Source organism: Agelaius phoeniceus, chromosome 7, assembly GCF_051311805.1.
Source record: "Agelaius phoeniceus isolate bAgePho1 chromosome 7, bAgePho1.hap1, whole genome shotgun sequence".
In the NCBI taxonomy this organism is placed as follows: Eukaryota; Metazoa; Chordata; class Aves; order Passeriformes; family Icteridae; genus Agelaius; species Agelaius phoeniceus.
The window spans coordinates 45,943,928-45,964,690 of NC_135271.1; the positions used below are offsets into that span (position 1 = coordinate 45,943,928).

Here is a 20,763-nt window from a genome sequence, read left to right on the forward strand (position 1 = left end):
CCAGCAACCACCCACCTCATGCTTGCTCTCATAGTTTCAACATGAAATTCTGCCTTTTTGAAGCAACAGAAAGAAAATTATTTTTTGCTCCATTTAGAGATGCAGCGTGTTGTGCTCATACACCAGCAAAGAGAGAAATCAAAATTAAGAAATCTATAATATGCAGATATTTTCTAGCAATTTTCTGTTGTGCTTCTCATTTCTGGAGCAAATTTAAGAGTAAATAATCAATATAGATTGCAACAGCACAAAACCAGGCATGATAATTGTCACTGCCATATTTTCTGGAAAAATCCCTTTGCCAGGATTTCTTCTCCTGGGAAGCTGAGAAGTCTCAGAGAAAAATGAAAACAATATTATCTGACTTGCTTTTCCTGTGTTTTCCTGCTTTGGAATGTGGTTGGAGACTGTTTATCCAACATGTGAATTGTTTTTACTTAATGACCAATCACTGTCCAGCTGTGTCAGGACTCTGGAGAGAGTCAAGTTTTTCATTAGTATCTTGTTAAGCCTTCTGTAAGTATCCTTTCTCTATTCTTTAATATAGTTTTAGTATAGTATTCTTTAATAAAATATAATACCATAAAATAATAAATTAGCCTTCTAAGAACATGGAGTCAGAGTCTCCATTCTTCCTTCATCCTGGGGACCCAGCAAATACCACAGATAATCACCAATTTGTCATTTTGAAGGGGATATTTGCTCTGTATTTTCCATAAATATTATTCCTATAGATTAATGCTTCTGAGTATGGCCAAGATACATTGAACAGACACTCAGAACATATAAGAAACCCTAAATTCATGTGAATGGGGAAAATTAAACATTCACATATGGTTATATTGATAGAATTAAAATGAAGTGATAATCATGACAGATGTGTTTGATTCTTTGATAGAAAAAAACCCCATATATGGAGACAAAGAGAAAAATACATATAATAAAGATAAGCTTGTTAAACAAGAAATTCTAGGGCATACTTTTAAAATTCTCCTAAATATTATTAGCAATCAACTGTAAGACTCTATGGAAAATAATTTGTCACTGTAGCCCCAGATCCATGTTAATTCCAAGCTGTATTAATTAATGCATAATTTAAAAGTGAGAATTAAAACAACTAAAAAAAATAAGAAGAGCTTTCTTTTTCAATAATGCCTTAAACCCTGAAGAATGCGCCTTACAGTTAGCAGTGTGAAATTGTTTTATTTACTCTATTTTTTGTTATACTTGCCACATTCCAAGGATTCATCTGATCCATCTCCACAGTCGTCATCGTGGTCACAAACAAACTGTTTGGGAATGCAGACTTTGTTATGGCACATGAAAGCATTCTCATCACAAGTGTTATTGGGAGCTAAGGAAAATACAGCACATAAAAAAAAAAAAAGAAATTGAGAACAATGAGATAAACAACTGATTTTCTTACACAAAGATGAAATGAGAAGTGAATTTGAGGGAATTCAATGGAAATAACCATAACTTTTTAGTCAGATAAAAAGCATCACACAATTCAATACCAGAAAAAGCTACTCATCATAAAGAATGCTACAGAAGTAAAGATAGCTAAAATCTTCTGTAATCCAAGAAAGAAAAGCTTCAGAAGTCGATGCTGTCTATGGCTCAACTGAGGTCTGGCTCTGAAGAAAATAATATATATTGGTCTGCTCCTGAACAAATGCTCTTTGAAGTCCACAAACACTCAAAATATATAGAATATACTTATGTACCATTTTTATGTATTAATAAAAAAACCCCCTCCAATTAAACTATTACTGAACTCCTGACCCTGTTCATGGAAATGTGTCTCAGGTAGACTGGAAGTAACATTTTATAGGGCAAGAGATGTCAGGATCTGAACAATTACACAGAGTAAATTGAAGACAGAATTTGCATCTCCCTTCTGTGATGCACAACTTCCTTGACATGAGCAGCAGCAATTTCTTCAGGAAGAGCAATAAAACTGCAATGTCACTGAAGTGTTGACTTTCACCAGTAAACACTGCATAATGCCTGTGAAGTGCCACACATCCTGATCTCCAGCTGGGCTGCCTCCCTGTGTCAGCCCGAGTAAAACTGTGAAGGATCCTCTCTGTGTGCTCGCACATGGGTCAGCACTCTTCACCAGCAAAGTGGACATGAAAATAACATGAAATAGCATGAGAATTATATTGTTTTTGGACATGCAAACCTACCACAGCCCGCTGTGGAGAGCTCATCGCTTCCGTTGGGACAGTCGCGCTCCCCGTCGCAGAGCCAGTGCTGGGGCACACAGGCGTGGGAGCCCAGGCAGCTGAAGGTGTCTGCAGCACACGTCACTGAGCCTGGGGACACATGGCAGGGGAGCCCTCAGCACTGAACCATCCCAAATCCCCAGCTGGAATACCCATACACTTAGTTTGTATGGTGACTGGTAATGGTTAAAAGGGTTTATTTTAAAATCACAGCGACTGTTTCATTCTGCACATTATAATAAACTGTAGCCTTGATATTTTCTGAAAAATCCTTTCCTTAGGATTTTTTCTCCTGTGAAGCTGAGGGGCCTCAGGAACAAAATGTAAACAATGGTTATCTGCTGCTGTGGAATGCAACAGGTGCAGCTGGGATTGGTCTCATGTGGTTGTTTCTAATTAATGGCCAATCACAGCCCAGCTGGCTTGGACTCTCTGTCCAAGACACAAGCTTTTGTTATTTTTCTTTCTTTTTCTATTCTTAGCCAGCCTTCCGATGAAATCCTTTCTTTTATTCTTTTAGTATAGTTTTAATATAATATATATCATAAAATAATAAATCAAGCCTTCTGAAATATGGAATCAGATCCTCATCTCTTCCCTCATCCTAAGATCCCTGTGAACACGGTCACAATAAACCTACTGGCTGGGATTGTTTTACAGTCAAATTTTCACAGAATTCACAGAATCACTGGGTTGGAAGAGACCTTCAAGATCATCGAGTCCAACCCAGCCTCAAGACCTCACATAAACCCTGGCACCCAGTGCCACATCCAGTCAGTTTTAAACACATCCAGGGATGGTGACCCCACCACCTCCCTGGGAAGACCATTCCAGAACTTTATCATCCATTCAGTAAAAAACTTTTTCCTAATATCAAACCTTGGTCTCCCTCATTCAGCATGACTTGACCTAACCCAGAACTGAAAGGATCAGAACTGAACTTACCACAGATGGCATCGCTCTCATCTAAACCATCTCCACAGTCATCCTCACCATCGCAGGTCCACTGCTTGGAGATGCACTTGTTTGCAGAGCAAGCAAACTGATTCCAGGAGCAGGACGAATCTGGGGGTGACACCAGGCCCTGCATTTGTTAGGTTCACAACATCACTGCATTCCCTGCTGTTTCAAGCATGGTTTAGGATTTTTTGCACTGCTCCTTTCTCTTCTCCCAGTTTCTATGTACTAAAACGCTCCAAAACTCTGCACAATCCCAATCTTGTTATTAAGCATTTTATCAGTTTCTGCAAGTTTGCATTCACCAACACATTTTTAAAAATAAACAGTGAAATATTCCAAAAGACATTCCAATATTTTCAAATATTTTGTAAGTGGGATGAGGATAAACACTTAAAAAACCTGTAGCCTGGTTTGCATATTTAACAGCTGCTACAACTATAGTGGACTGCTTTATTTGGATAGTAGGACAGAGAGGACACAGTTCAAATTTTCCAACTCAGCCTTCCTCCTGGTATTCCAGAAGTTAACTCCATCTTTAAAAGATATCATGTTATTTTTTTTCACAAGAAAAATTTTTGTGTTTTTTTAATCCCATTTACACTTTTTTATACATTGTAAATAAAAGCCTAGTTTCTACATTCCAAAATCAGACTGCAAAACTGTCCTAAATCAATGCTATTCTTTTCTGAAAAATTCAGGTCTTGTATTTTTCCCAGGCTTCTTTCTTTGCATTTTGTTGCAACTGATATTGATGACAAAAAAATTTAATATTAACATTAAAAAGAATTTTAGGTAAGAAATCTGAATTTAAAGGAGAGCATTGTAACAGGTATCTCAAAATGGGCAAGATCAATCAATGGGGTAGGAAGCGTTGACTTAACAACCCTTCCCTTTTGCCCACAAATATCAGCTAATTCAGTTTACAATACTGTACACAAGAGTATAACACCTGAAAATGTAAACACCAAGTTATGCTTGACAAATGTGGCCAACAAAAAAGACTCTGATTGTCACAGTGCATAGCACTTCCTAATTTCAAAGTTATGAGATAAAAATATACAGTGTAAACTGCAAATCAAATAGGGAAGCATGTCAGTGGGCACTGGGTCATGAAGAGAGTAATAAAATAAATAATAAGTAATAAAATGTTCAGTCGTGGTAAGAAGTAAAGGAAAAAAACACAAAAAACTGAAAAAAAACCCCAAATTTCAAGTCTTATTTAAATTGGGAATAGAAAGTTGACACTACTTTCTGGTACAATTTCATTACAAAAATAATCCATTCAGGTAATCCACAAACTGAAAAGACCAGCTCTCACTGGGAGTAAAACCAACCTGCTTTGTGCCTCAATTAGGTAAAATTTAAGAATCTGAAAAGATCTTAGACAGAACAGACCCTTAACCCAGTTCACAGTTCATGCTGTGTTATATTTACATCACTTTTGTCATTACTTTAAACAATTATAGCTGTATGGTCTCTGATGCAAAGCAATGCCTACTTTGAGCTTTGCATATTTCCTGCTGGGGTCCAGACACTGATTCAAAGTCATTGTATCTGTAACACTCTTCTAATGAGGAGTTGTGAAGAATTAGTGGAATTGTTAAATATTAAATTAATAGAAAACTCTGTATATAAATATATCCTTAAGAGAGAAAAAAAGTAAATTAAAGGGCTTTCATTCTGGCATGAAATAGAATTTAAGGTATTGGCAGCATGAAGTATTAGAGTTGAATCTGAAAACACGGCATTAAAGTTTTTTTTTAATAGAATCTCTGAGATATAAATACACATTTCTTTGTTTCCAAAGTGCATTAGTGACTAGAGAAATACTAATAAGACAAAATGCTCACCACAGTGCAATTCATCTACTCCGTCCTCACAGTCTTTCTGCCCATCACAAAGCCAGGTGGTCAGAATACATCTTCCACTAGGACAACCAAAATAATTTTCTTCACATGTGGGTTTGTTTTGAACTGTGATAAAATAAAGAATGTAATGTAAAATGGTCTCTACTAGTATGATTAGGAGCCTAATACATTTCTGCTAAATTTCTGAATACTGATGGTCAATGTGTTTATGTCTAAAAATGGGGAAAAAAAAATGTGTTCATAAAAATAAATAAAAAGTGATAGCTAAGTCGTCTAGGGACCTGGAATAGTTATTTTTTATTTTCTTTTAGAGAAGAATCAGAGCACAGCTTCAAACTAAATCAAAAGGCCTAGAGAGGAAAGTATTTCAGTTTACAGGTTTTGAGGTCAGGCAAGTCAGCATTGCTTGTTGTTTTACACCAGCTTAAGAAATTGCCCTTCTGAACTTTCTGCTGTCATTTACAAGATAATCTAATTGTGGCAGTATTTTTGTCACTGGGAGAAGCCACAAATCTCATGCGTGCACTGACTAACAGGAGCTCCACCAGTGATGCTGGAGCAAGAGGTTTAGACTTGGTCAGAAATTAATAAGTTCTCCCTTAGCTTTTTAGTTTTGTTGAGTCAGAAAGTAATTTAAAATTTGAATTTTATGAATGATTAAGAAACTAGGTGTGAGGAAGGAAAACATGCCACATGTAGAGTTTCATGATGCAAGCACAAATATTAGTCTAATAACAGCTTATTTTCAAAATCTTAAGCAAGATCCTGGGAAAACCCAGGATGGAATTCCAAGTACTGCAGACCACTGAAACTCTCTGCCATGATTTTCATTATTCCTTCAGTGTACTGGATTTGCTTTCAGCCTCCTCTCTTTTAAAAGGAAAGGTAAAGCAAACATTTATGGATTCTACAGCTGTATGAATAAAAAAGGAAAAAAAAAAAGACTAAAGAAAGAAGTGGAACATCTGTGATGACTTGGTAGGTATTAAGGGTTCCCTAAGCAAAGCTACCCTCCATGAGTATTTTGCTGTAATTTTCTGTAAGAACAATGACACTGAACCAAACTGCTAATGGGAATTGCAATATTCATAACAGAAACAACACTCAAAAACTTAATGTGCCAGAGCTGGTCAGTTTTGAATGAAATGGCAAAGGAAATCACATGTAGGCTGAGTGGGAATGGTATTGCTTCCAAGTAAAGGGAGGAATGATCCAGGCAATTAGTCACACATTAAAATGATGAAACATTTTGGCACACATTCGGAATTCAGAGAGAAGTAATACAAATAAATGGACAATGGAATAAAATGCACATTAGTGTACTTATGCAACATTAGTTTACCGAAGCTGTAGCGCACTGCTCTCCACATTTTCCTTGGTATGGAAAAAAAAAACCCCTTTCTTTGTCTAAAAATACAGCAAGTTAAGCTATTTTGGCCTTAATGAAGTGTTATATACAATAAATTCTTCATAATTAAGAGATAATCTAGATAATGTAGAGATTAGAATGAAAACTCTAAATTAATATGCATCTATTTTATAGGACTAATGAAAGTTCTTAATGACAGGTTGGCTGACAGTACTGCTGAAGGCCCAGGTTCCTCTGGATCCTGGTAATATTTTTGTCAATAAATTTGGCACAATGTATATGAGAATTCTAATAGAACCTTCTGGTGACACAACAGGATTATCACACAGATAAAGAGAATATTAAATGGAAAGAATCAGATTATGTCCACTACTATGCAAAAATTTGATGGCATTGAACAACATAAAATTAGAAGTTCTAATTTTACAAACGAATAAAACTTATTATTATTTAGTAAATATTTACTTTTATTTAACACTAGTTCTTAGAGGAAAGAGAGTTACTGGTCAACAGGACGTTAATTTTAATCTAGAATGAATCAATTATAAAAACCATTAGAAATAAAAATGTTTCCATTTTGAATGTAATATTCTCAAACTCAGATGTGGAGTTCTGGATAAAAATGAAGCATAAAAATGAAACACATAAATTCCCTCCTTCATTAGGAAGAACTGAATATTATGAATAATTCATTGGTTAACATTAAAGAGAACTCCAGCCCTGTGTCTGGGGCTCAAGTTGTCATGATCACTTTTTCCTGGCTGCTATCACAAAAACAACCCTGGTTTCTACCCTGGCAGCCTATTCCAAGGACCTCCACCAAATAAAAGAGAAAGTAAAATAAGTCAGCAAGAAAAGAAATACCACCCACTAAAGCAGTAGCTAATAAAAGTTCCTGAGTGATTATGCTGATGCTTGATGAGCTTGACATTTTAATGACTTGTGTTTTACTTAAATAAAAATGATAAATGACAGGCCTAACCTGGAGGAAATAGAAAGCTAGGCATTACAGTTTGCTTCAGAAAAAAAGTCAACATTCATTTGCAATAATTTACATAATCCCAGGAAAAACAAAATAAAGGTGAATAAACTGCATTCAGCATTGTAATAATGTCTATGTTAAATAAACAAGTATTGACCGAATAAACATTTTGCAACACAATGAGAAACACTCTCCCTCCCCAGATAGGACTTTTTTTCTTTGTTTAAAAGGTAAATTAATGTTTTGGGTTTGGTTTTTTTTTAAATTTTTTTTACAGTTACCTGGGCATTTTAGTTCATCTGTATAATCTCCGCAGTCATTAGACCCATCACAAATCCATTCTGGCAGTATACAGAGGGAAGTGGAGTTACAGCTGATAAATCCTGAAGATTTTATCCCAAGTTTATAGAAGTAAGCACAGTTTGTATTGTCTGGAAAGAGACAGAAAATTACCACACACCTAACACAGCCCGAGAGCCTCAACGTTTAATTTTCACGTTGGGCTGGAGGAGCCCACGCAGGCTTGGAATCCCAAGCAGCAACACCCAGGAATGAACTGCTCCAACACAAGGAATAATCAGGGAGCAGCTGCTGGGAGGGAGCGGGAACACCAACTCACTGCAGTTCTTTTCATCAGAGGCATCTGCACAGTCAATGATCTGGTTGCACCGTGCTGATTTCCCCACGCAAACCCCATCTGCACAGTGGAACTCTGCCGGGGCGCACGCCGCGTCTGCAACACACGGTTATAAAAGATGAAAATCTGTGTGCTAAACACACTCTGCAGATGCACATCAGACACATGATGATGCTTAATCCTTCTGCCTTTCAGAATGAGGCATTCAGAACACACTGTACCCTTCCAGCAGACGTATAATTTGGAGTTTATTACACCTTCTAAGTTGCTAATTTTTTAATTTATTTTTTTAGCCTAAAAGTGTCTCTAGGTAATTCAATTCATTTTGAGATAATCAATTGCCCTGGTTTTGCAAGATGGCAGATTTCCCCAAGAGGCTGCTGTTTGTGAAAAAATTGTGAGCCATGAGAAAACTGGGGTTTCTTCTTGTGGAGAAATCTCCATAACATTAGCAAGAGGGACTTCTCTCCCTAAGTGATCTGAAGGAAGACATTCTTAGAAGTGGTAACGTACTGAAATTTTAGGTTTTGTTTCTTTACATGTCCAGTGGGAAAGAAAAGATTGTGAGGGAAGAAGTGGTGTTCTGAAGGTTTTTTTATTATTCTTATTACTCTTTCTTCTAGTTACAGTTAATAAATTTTTCTTTATACCCTTCTAAAGTTTTGAGCCTGCTTTGTCTTTCTCCTAATCCTACCTCACAGCAGGGAGTGAGTGCACTGGTGATTGGCCAGCACTGAACCCACCACACTCATTGGTGCGTTGGCCAGGAAATCTCAAAATTGATGAAATCTCAGATTGGTGAACCAAAACCACTACAGGAAATTGGTGTTTCCACCGGGTTTCAAACTGAAACCACCACATCATCATTTGAGGGAGGAAGCAGCATTTTCAGGATCATCCATGAATCTCAGTTTATTTCCTGTAAAACCAGTTTGGGGTTCTTGCCTATATGTTTTGCCCCCTACTTATATTTAGATAACTGATCAAAAATAATTTGGTGCCTTCAAAAAGACTTGTTGCTATTTAGCTTTTAGTTATAAATCACATGGAATAATATCCCTGACAACCTTTCTGAATTGTAACTAAGGATTTGTATGGTCTGCTTGCTGGTCTATATGCATTGGCCATTGCACGGATATAAATATTCATGTTAAAAGATATAAATCAAAAAACAATTCTGATATGAAGAGGAGAACAATTCTAGTAAGCTTTGCAAAGGACATGGATACTGCCATGCATCTGAGAAGCAGAGAAATGGAGCATTTCCTGCTTCAGAGAAGAAGCACATGCAGAAGAGAAATCACCATCTTTCAATCTGTCTGCAGTAAAGTTACACTCTCATTACTTCACAGAAGATACAGCACGTGTATTTTATATTTTATACATATAAAAGATAAAATATTATATGCATAATGCACATGTATATTTTATATTTTATGGCCAAAACCACTGTCTTTCTACAAGACTGTAGGTGCAAACCAAAATCAGCCTTTGCATCAATCCCACCATATGATTAAATTACATGTTATTTTCCAGCTACTCCTATTTGCATAATGAGTATTTACAAAGCAATATTCAGAAATCACCTAAGAAATAGGATGCCGTTTACCTTTGCAGTCAAATTCATCAGAGTTGTCACCACAGTCATTGGCACCATCACAGACTCTGTCACTGGGAACGCAGCGGCGATTGGAGCACGGCTTGAAGCCCTTCCGACAGCCTCTGTTCTCTGGAAAGTTAAATACCAGCTCATGATTGGATTGACACCTCATGAAAACAGCCTTACCCTCAATCCAAACAAACATTCCAGAACAATATTTTAATTGGTGATGCATTCCAAGCTACAGGAAAAAAAAAAACCAAACCTTCAGAAATTGTTCATCCATTATGCAGCATAACTTGGATGGATATAGGGATAAAGAGCAATAAATGAAAGCATAATGAGAAAGAATGACCAAAAAAAAAAAAAAAAAGAAAAAGGGTGGTCTAATTCCCAGCTTTCATTATCTTAGTACAAAATGCCCATGTACTTTAAATGCATTTGTTTTGACACACTTGTTTGGGGAGCATGTTTGCATGTGGCATCACACAGAATGAAGCATACCAAATTTGGCCTAAACGAAAACAGGGATAAATGGAGAATAAAATAACAACAAACATTAGCAGAGATTTTTAGATTTCTGAGCACCAATACCAACAGCGTTCTGCTCAAGAACACTATTGAAGAATGTATGAATTTTACATATAATGATATGTTTGAAAATTCAGGACTGATTTACTAAAGCCCTAGTTATGGCAGAAGTCACAATAATAATGTTCACTGCATTATTTATTCAAAATAATGAGTCCAGTACTCTGTTCTTTATCAGAATCAGAGAGCAACACCCTGTATATGATCTAGTGCATGAAAGGACCCCAGTTCTTCCAGGTTTTTCCGCCAACATGTAGCAAAATATTTGGTACAGTTGATTTAAATGAGGCAAGGTGTTCACTGTCACACTGCAAATTAATAGAATGTCCTTCATAAAATTATGTGGCAAATCCATGGAAAGACAAATTGTTTTTCTCAGAATCACAGAATCAGGGAATGGGTTTGAAAGGACCTTAAAAACCATCTCCTTCCACCTCAGGCCATGGCCAAGGACACCTTCTACTATCCCAGGCTGCTCCAAGCCCTGTCCAACCTGACCTTGGACACTTCCAGGGATGGGGCAGCCACAGCTGCTCTGGGCAACAAATCTTGTATTTATAAATCTATTTAAAAATTTAATAAGTAGAATTTATATATTTTACATTACTGCACAATAAGGTATCTTCCATCTTTAAAAAAGCACTTTGCCATGTTTTTTCCTTATTTTTGTTCTAGACAGAAACATGAGAACATTTGAGATGCTTTTATTAAATATGTCAGTTAATACATGAAGTTTGGAAGAAAAAAATATTTTCAGGTCATTTTTTCCATGTCATGTCTAGGTTTTCTTAACGTGTGTTGGCATTTTCTTCCCGAGCATCTTGGCCGAGCAGTTGGTGTGAATAAGAGGAAGAAAACCAAGCATGTTTAACACGAAAATGACAACAGGAAGGTGAAAGATCTGGAAGTACCCACCACAGTAGAAAAGTTTCTCATCAGACTTGTCCTTACAGTGAGCAATGCCATCACAAGTCAGCTGATAATCAATGCATTCACCGTTCCCACATTCAAACTCCGAATAGATGTTGCAAGTAGAATTTTTACCTAAAAATAAACCACATTAACACGTAATTTTTAAAAGCTTTTACAACTAGTGAAAATGAGAAAACATGCTGGCTGCATTTCAATTTTGACCTACATGAGTTTTGAAAACCTGAGTACAAAACAGTAAAACACACCATGGCATCAGAACTTAAAAGCTTCTACAACAAGAACCTGTAAAAGAAAATACATTGGCAAATATCCATGAAGGAACATGCAGTGAAACAATTCACAAGCACCTCATTCTGATAAGATAAAAACTTTGCAACTACTGTGCTCAGCTTCCTTCAAATTACCCGTGCCTTCTCAACCCCCAGCTTGAATGATAGAGCCTAAACCCCAAGGCAGAAAACCTGCTGCTTCCATTTTACTTTTTTCTTTTATTCACAAAAACCTTCCTCTTCTCATTTAGTGGATGTTTTATATATTATTTTAGAAGAGAACCAGGAGCAGTTAAAATTTTTACTCTTTTACTTAAGAAACAAAAACATTTCAGAAAGTGGACGCAACAGTTTGGTCATGAACTTCAGAATAAGTGAAACATCTGCTTTGTGAGTCTGGTTCTAACCAAAATATCAAAGTGAAGAGAAATGAGGAGGATTTAGGACAATTCAAGAAGAAGAACAATGGAGAAATTATATCCAATTGTTATGCTTCTTTCTTGTTTCCATTATAATCACTTCTGCAAAAATTCAGAAAGAACCAATGTCTGTTATATGCAATAGCCAAGCCAATATAAATTCAAAGCATTTCTTGATTTGATTGAAACATGAAGAAAAAGTGCTGAAAACAGATTCTGAAACAGATTCTGAATAAGGTGAGTTCTGGTCTTGAATATGATTTATTTAAAGGACTTCAAATGTCCTTTACATTCGAAGTATTTTTATCTCTTTTCCCTCCATTTTCTAGCATTGTAAGAACTTACGGAGAATAATTATCAATTACATTTGTAGTTAATCTAGTTCAGCATCTTAGACTGCAATCTTTAGAAAAAAAAATTAAAAGAATAAAAGTATATATAGCATAACCTGCCCTCGGTTTGAATCTGACTGGACACCCTTGTAGAGATTTCTTCAAACTCCATCTTGCAGAAACAAAGAATTTAAACGCCTTTCAAATGGTTCCTTTGATGACAAGTAAGTAGTCAGAGTAGTCATTACCCATATCATCATCTCTCAGAATTTCACTGAAGCTTTGTCTCAAGACTCTTGACTGGCAGTAAGTTACACAGCCTAATTACACTGTGAAAGGGCAGTTAATTCCTTTTCTCAGCTGGAATCGCTAACTTTCAATTGTATTGAGTATCACTTGCTATTCTTCAAAAATGAAGAAAGGAACTTTTGATCTCAACGCTAAACTGAAGTCTGTCTTGTTTCCATCCTTTCTGTGCTACTCTACCCCATCATTTAATGTCTTCTTTTTTTTTCCTGATAGCTGAGATCAACATTTCCTGCAAACACTTTACAGAATAATTTAGAAGATTAAATCTTATTTCATGTCCTAGATGACAATTTAAACATGGTTTTACCTAAGAGCAATTTTAAGAGTTGCAATGCATTTGGAAAATATAAATGCCATATAATTACAAAATAAATTGTTAGGCATGTGAATTCATCTGCTGAACCTCTCTCACTTCCACTGCCAATCACTGGTTTGACAACACAGAAAGATAGGTGAGAAAGTGCTTTAATTAAGCAACTTCAGTAGCTTATCCCACATAACCCTAGGGAAGGATACATACACATATTTCTATCTATCTTAGCAGTAATTGTGATAAATACGTAAAAATTCTATAAATAGGAAACAGCGACCCACTACCATAATGGGAGTTTAAGGAGAGTATGAACATGTTTTAGCCCCCCAAAGACTTACAAGGCAAAAAAGTTAAAAGCCTGGTTTGTGCTGAATAGCCAGATCAATTTTTTCAGTATACAGAAGAGATAAAATGAATGGCTTGGGCCAACTGTCCTATGAAAGCCAAGTGCCTCACAGCACAGAAAAGCATCGTGTCAGCCACCATTACTTACTCACACATCTGTTATCATCTATCAGGACTCTGTCCCCTCTGCACGAGCAGTTCACTCGTCCATCAGGCGTCAGAAGGCACAAATCATGGCAGCCTCCATTCATTTGTGCACAGGGAGATAACTCACCTGGAAGACAAATGACAAGAGATGAACTCTTATTTTATTAAATTTGCTTCAGTGGCCAATGTCTTTGAGGGAGCAAAAGTCACCATATCTCAGATTCATGGGCAATTGATTCGCGTTTTATCAGTCAGATGAAAATGTCAGCATCCCTCAGATGCTGACATGCTAAAGATAAACAAACACCTGGAAAATAATAGTTTTAAAAACCTGCAACATTCAAAACTGCAGAAATTTGACAGGGAAGTATTTAGCTGCTATCCACTGAGCTTCAACACCCATAGAAGAACATTCCAAATAATGCTTATTTACTTGGTGTCCCGGGTTGTAAGATATGTGTGTATTCTATTGCCATCTGTTAGAGGTAGGGCAATTACCTTCTGTTAATTGGGCAGTTTTCTTTATCTCCTCCACAAATCAATCCTCCCTCTGGGAAAATTTCTTCTGTTAATGGGCCAGGACACTGTTGAGTGTCCCTGCATAACTGATAAAATTCGATCATCCTATTTGGAGATGCTCCACCCAGGGGGAGGAGCCAATCATTCCTACCTGGATACAATCTGAGGTTTGGAACACCACAGCAGCCTCTGCCCACTGCATTCCCAGAGGAGCAGCTTTCTGCTCCCCTGCATTGCCAGAGGGAGCCCAGGCCCATCTCCAGCAGCCCTGGAGCTGCAAAGGAAAACTTCCCCCTTGTGCAGGATCCCTGCTCCAGCAGAGCCACAGCTGGCACTGCAGGAGGGCTGAGCCCCCATGGGATGGGGCTGTGCCCCCACCCTGACACACAAGGGGGCAGGTCATGTTCTGACTCTGGCAGTGGATTTTTTTTTTTGTTGTTTGTTTGTATTATTGCATTTGTATTTTAATTTTCCTAGTAAAGAACTGTTATTCCTATTCCCATATCTTTGCCTGAGATCCCCTTATTTTAAAAATTATAATAATTTGGAGGGAGGGGGTTTACATTTTCCATTTCAAGGAAGGCTCCTGCCTTCCTTAGCAGACACCTGTCTTTTCAGACCAAGACACTTGGGAAAAGGTTATATCCCATCTTTTCTTAACAAAAGAATTTATGAAACACCAATGAAACACTTTTTACACAGCTAAAGCAAAGTAAAATCCCTGAAATGAATGATATTGGCATTAGGAAAACTGCTTTGTAGCTTACAGCTGTTGGTGTCATTGGCAACAGCGATGATTCCCATGGGCTGGTGCGGGATGTCGGAGCGCAGAACTTTGGTGTCGCCTCCCGTGTACTTGCTGGAACGCAGGATGGCTCTCCTCACTCCATCTGACCAGAAGATGTACTCATCATACACAGCCAGGCTGAGGAAGGTGCCTGGGCCAGACTTGACAATCACCTAAAATGCAAAAGTGCAGAAGAGAAACAGGAGAGGAAGTGCCGTCACTGAATGAGAGAATTTTGAAGTGCAAACTGCAACTCCCATGATGTTGATGCAAAACACTTAATACTTTTATACCTGCAGCACCTGGGGAAATGAGATAACAGCACTTAAAATGTGTTAAAAGGATGCCACAGGCATCCAAATTTCAGAAAACCAGGCATCTGTTCCTTAATTAAAAAAAAATCACAGTTTATCTAAATGCACCTGTAAAAATACCTACTCAACACTTTACCTGCTTAATAGCTCCAACAGAAGAGAGAAGAGGTTCTTTCAGCATGGCTGAAAGTCTCAAAATTCAGTCTTTAGGAACCAAAGTGAACTGAAGAGCTTTAGAACTGAAGAGTACTCACCACATCATCACATTAGAAACTTGAACCCTAGACAATAAATGTTTCAGGTTTTCCAATTCAGAAAAAAAATGCAATCACGCCACAGTAACAACTAATTTAAAACCTAGAAGGAACAAATGAATTGAAGATCACTATATAGTTTGAAAAAACTATCACTATAAGGTCACTATAAGGTTTGGAAAAAAATTCTAGAAATACAATGAATTTTATCTCAATCCAAATCACAGCTCCTGTAAAGTTTTTGCATATCCTCTTTCTTTCCATATATCAGAATTTAAAATTTCACATTAATAGCTACCCTTCTGAAGAATATGATGAATTTATATCAGTTTCTTAGTTGAAAGTTTCATTTTGGCTGAAGAGAATTACTGCAAGGGGGTTAACATTTCTCTATTAGATAATGGATATAAATAATACTCTTACTATTTTTATTTAATTGTATTCTAGGTTTCTGTGTGAAAAAAGTAGTAAGTTATGTATATTTATAAAGTGGGAACAGTTCTCATCCAGGCTATGTAAAAAAAAAAAAATCCTTTGTCTATGTGCAACTTATCATAGGGAAATTGGGAAAAAACTAGAAAAATAATATCCTTTAACACATGTACTTAGATCACCATGGTTTTCCATCTGCTTCATGTGCTTTATCCCCTTTCCCAGAGGGAGTGTATAACAGTGATGGGATTTCATGGAAATCTCCATGAATCAGCAATCCTTTGTGCTTGCAAGGGGATGCTGTGTGACAGCTCTTTAAAAAATGCTGGGATGAGAAGAGAGCAGTAATAGTCAATCCCATATTTAATTATTAAATAATTCATTGTGGGTGTGCAGGAAGTCTTTCTCTACATATAACAAATGCACCTACTATAGAGGACATCCAAATTTCATGTTGTGAAACAAGGCCCCCACTTTTGACACTACAGCTGTGCCTTTGAGACTAAGAAGGTGCCCCAGTTCTGCAGGATTCAATACCAAAGGATGCTCCAGGTTTGCTCCCACCTGTGCCAGTTCAGGGTATCTCAACAACCTGCTAGCATAAATAATTCTAGTCCTGTGCACAGGAGCATTCCTGTCCATGTTTAAATTCACTTATACAGACAGAATGTCAAAATTGCTTACATTAATCAGATGATTATAACAAATTCTGCTACACTATGCACATCATGTATTTCTGCATATTTTAAAGGGGGTTGGACAGCAAATCATTTTACCCAGTAAAGATTTCTTCCCAGTGATAAATATCCCAAGAGGACAACTTTTCTCTACCCAACATTTTTCTGGAATAAAAAGTATTAAAAGAGAAATGTGAATAAATTAATGGTAAAAGATTTTTTCTCTAATTGTGTACATTTCCAGTAAGACATTTTTCCTAATACACTCTGAAAAGCTTGCAGTGTTCATATTCAGACATTTCAGAGAAAAAAAAATATAAAAATCATCTATGTTTCTGGAAGATCTTTATGAAATCTGGCCATGCAGATTTTGCAGCCCTATATTCTTTTCTGTGATAGTGTGAAACTGTCCCAGTTGGAAAGATTTTATTGTAAAAACCAAGACTAAAGCACTGCCCAGCTCAGCTTTTTGTGCTGGGGAGCACTGTCCTAATTTATCTCAGATTGTAACAATAGAATGCAAATTCACTACAGAACTGATCATTGCTGTTCAGCCTTGGGAGAGCTGAGATCCAAATACAGTGCCACAAAACCAAACAGTTTTTCACTATTGCTCATTGTATTTCATTTCCTGGAGTCTCTGTATTATGTCACAGCCCTATCCAAGGACATTGGTTTTATTCAAGAAACTAAAAATAAAGATTCCATATTTCTATCAGCTTTTGGCCACCTTTACTGCTCATTGAAATTCTAATTCTGTTATTTAATAACACAAAGTTGTGAAAATTTTTATTTCTATTTTTTTAATTCTAGATTTATGCTTGCAACAACACAAGTACAATTTTAAAACTTTAGGGAATCATGAAAAGACATCCCTACCATCTCTTCCACCTGCAAGAGTGGAAGTCAGACACATCCAAGAGTACAACCCATGCTTTAATTCTAAATGATACCAAGGTTCAGTTACAGAAGTTATTTCAAGCTTTAAGTAATAGACAAACATTTTTCTCTGGCTTCTCTGTTTTTTTTCATAAATGCACAGCCAAACCTAAAGCTTGCACTTCTGCTGTAGACTGAAGAAGATATCTGATAAAATCTGATTGAATAAAACAGAACTTGGAATGCCAACTGTGAAACTTCTTGAATTGCATTAATACAGAAATTCAACAGAATAAAAACAAACATCCTAGAAACTGAAAGTTACAATTACTGGCAGGTTGCAATTACTTGAAGGTTATAATTACCAGAAATATCTCTAAACCCAGATTGATTTTAACAATCACACCTATAGGTCTTCAAAATTATAACTGAGAACAAAACATTCCTTCTGGATGTTTAAAAAATAACTGTTTACAGGAAGTTAACGATGTTTCTAGTTTTTCACACATTAAATGTTACAAAATATTTCAAACTGAAGAAGAAAAAAATAAATCAAAGTAGCTCATAATTTATTAGAAAAATAAATCCAAGACTTGAAATTAGCCTTATTTGCTGAAGGCTCTTTTTCTGTGCTCTTAAAAAAAAAAATAGTATTTAAAGCAATAAGCAGCTAAAACAAGATGTAGCCATAATATTAAATCCAAGTAAGGGCAGGAGAAAAAAACAGAAGAAAATGGGAAAGAATAATAATAATAACAATAAATGTCACTTCTGTTTTTTAAACCAGAAGATTTGACAGAACAGAACAAAAAATGTTAAAAACCCAACCCCCAAAAAAACTTTATATCTTTGAAGCAATAAGAAGGAACAATAGTGACAAAAAAGTCTTCCAAACTTGAAAGAGCATTCCTGAAACCAAATACCGGTATTAAAATATCAGCTCAACACAAAAATCAATAAACCCTTACAATCCACTTTAAAGAGTCAGTTCAATATTGCTAAATGATTTTCTACTAATTCATTGCAGTAGATTATTGTGGTGAGCAGAATGAAGAAAGAAGCTGCTATCTGGAAGGAAATTCATTACATTGCCATTAGCCTTTCATGTTCTGCTACCCAATTTCTACCCTTGTTAACCTAACTGAAACCAGAGAGCAATGAAGCAGAGATACTGGGGAAAAGGCTAATCTGTCTAAACAATTTTTGACAGGTGGTTGAGGACTGAAACACCCCAAAGAGTCCGAGATCATCAGAAGAGCAGAACAATTATTACTTGCATTGAAGTCACAGAAATTGGGGATCTCATCCAGATGAACAAGCACATGAGCAAAGTAAAACAACTGTCCTGGAAATATTATTTTTCACTAGGGTAATAATAGAGTCAACAGGCTGGATTCTAGCATTGCTTGTGTCAGTAAAAATGATCTACAGGGTGATCTGCCACTCTGCTGAAGTACTGCCAGAGGCCAAGCAGCCTGCTGGGCCTTTCCTTCTGCCATAACAATCCTCAGCTAAGCAATGCAGGAAGAGTGAGAACCCAGACCAGTGCTCTTGACCACAGAATCAGCTGATTATCCCACAACAGGTATTGGTGCAACACACCAGAGCTCCCAAAAACCCTTCAGAAGAGCGTGCTGGACACAGATCACTGTGTTCAGGAGGTTTTTGTTGTTGTTTTTTGATTTTTTTTTTTACTGCAATGGAGAAAAAGAGATAAATTGTCAGAAAGCCAAACCAAGAAGCAAGGTACTCAGAAAAATTGGAAGTTTCAATGTTCAATCGCTGAGAAAACTCAATGATCCTTTTCTTCTTGCTGCTGCAAAGTGACAGCCAAAGACCTGCTTTAAAAAGTAGTATTTTAGTAATGGTTTCTGTAACGAAGTGGCATCATGTCCTACTTCACATCTTATTTTGTTCTACCATATGTAAAGATGAAGTTAAACTATTTAATCACAACCTACTATTTACCTTGTACTTAACTAATTACCTTGTACTTCTGTTTTGTGTTAGTAAGTATATAGTCAGAGACTGAAAACTTCAGAACCCACTTGGTTGGTTTGCCAAGTTTTTGATACAGTTACTGCATCTGAAAGCGTTAGTGAGCTGTGGTCAATTTTTATAGAAGGAAAACAAAAAGGGAAAGCACACGCCTATCCATGCTGATTGTACTTCAGATCTGCTCTTACAAGCTTGGCTCTCCTATTTTATGCTGAAAAAAAAATTGTCTAAAAATAGCGTGGGGAACAACTGGATAAGATTCCAAAAAGCCACGTAGTTTTCATTTAAGATGAAAAAAAAATATTTCAAAGTTCACATATTGCATATGAAGCACTTCTAAAAAGTTAATACTTATCAAAGTGAGATGATGTTCACTCTTGCAAAGCTGGGAATTGAATACAAGCCAGAACATGCCCTTCATTCATTATATCCTGAACTTTGGGAGTTACAAAGTCCCTGAAATGAAGATTTCATGAAATACAAGAAATGTAGTGCTAAAGATGTAACAAAACCACACGCACAGATCAGCTGCCTTCAGCACAGTCCTAGTAAGAGATCTGCTTGAGCTGAAGCTAAAGGAGTGTTCAAGGACCAAAATATATTATGATGAAAGACTAATGGAGAGCAGTTCAATATCTGAAAATGTATAGTTAGAAATTATTAGAAATAGGATTTGAGCAACACATAAGCATTACACAAAAGAAATTCTGGGCAAACAAAGCATTATTTGTATTTCAATAGAGTTTAAAGCCCAATATACAACTAATACTAGGAGAAAATTAGGAAATTATTAATCTTGCTGTAACAATTTCACTTTGAAGATAGTAATGAATGCAAACAAACATACAATGGGAATGCACAGAATATATGTTTTACTTACATATCTTTGTGATCCATCATATTCACACCTCTCAATTTTCCCCAAGCTGCCATCTGAAAAGTAAAGTTTCTCTGCCCTGTGATCAATGGTGAGTCCATTTGGTGTCAGAATATCAGTGCTAATGATAACCTGGGCATTTTTGCCTGAGAGGGTGGATCTCATGATGCTTGGGAGCTGCTCATTCCAGTTAGTCCAAAACATTAAGCTGTATTAAAATCAAAATAACAAACAAAACCATAAGATACATTTTATAATTTAATTCTCTACAAAATGAGCAACAGAGAAAAAAAAAATAAATGGCCTCTATAAATAATTGTGGTAATCAATAGTGAATAAGAAAATGCAACAGCCTATAAATAAATTATATTTATAAATTATAGCAGTTATGTAGTTCATTAATTTGCATAGGAGTACAATTCTTTTCTCTTACAGATCTGTTCAATCCTGATCTTGTCTCTGTAGTAATTTACCATTAGAGAGAGGCACAAGCTGTGTAATGATATAAACTTAATTCAGTTAATGTGTGTATTAGTAATATTTAACAGTGAAATTAATCTGCAGCTTCTCCCATGTTAGAGCTCTAATACAGACCCAAAGACTGGTGTGCAGAGAGTTGATAATTGGAAGAAGGACCTTAATGTGCTCTACAGGAGGCTCAGTCAGGCCCTTGTTGCTATTAACAACAACAGCAAATGTTATGGACCGGGCTGCTGATGGA

The 20,763-nt window shown here is 36.5% G+C and overlaps 1 protein-coding gene across 6 annotated transcripts in view; it reads right to left on the reverse strand.

Moving 5' to 3' along the window:
- LRP1B (LDL receptor related protein 1B) overlaps positions 1 to 20,763 on the reverse strand; it is a 638,345-nt gene that overhangs the window by 106,264 nt on the left and 511,318 nt on the right. For all 6 annotated transcript variants that reach the window (XM_077181744.1, XM_077181743.1, XM_077181742.1 and 3 more), the window contains 11 exons: positions 20,046 to 20,250; positions 14,592 to 14,784; positions 13,307 to 13,432; positions 11,154 to 11,282; positions 9,657 to 9,776; positions 8,030 to 8,143; positions 7,692 to 7,841; positions 5,042 to 5,164; positions 3,177 to 3,296; positions 2,193 to 2,321; positions 1,232 to 1,354 (listed from right to left, as the gene is read on the reverse strand). In XM_077181744.1, coding sequence (XP_077037859.1) covers positions 1,232 to 1,354; positions 2,193 to 2,321; positions 3,177 to 3,296; positions 5,042 to 5,164; positions 7,692 to 7,841; positions 8,030 to 8,143; positions 9,657 to 9,776; positions 11,154 to 11,282; positions 13,307 to 13,432; positions 14,592 to 14,784; positions 20,046 to 20,250 — 1,532 coding nt within the window. The remainder of the gene's footprint in view (positions 1 to 1,231; positions 1,355 to 2,192; positions 2,322 to 3,176; positions 3,297 to 5,041; positions 5,165 to 7,691; positions 7,842 to 8,029; positions 8,144 to 9,656; positions 9,777 to 11,153; positions 11,283 to 13,306; positions 13,433 to 14,591; positions 14,785 to 20,045; positions 20,251 to 20,763) is intronic.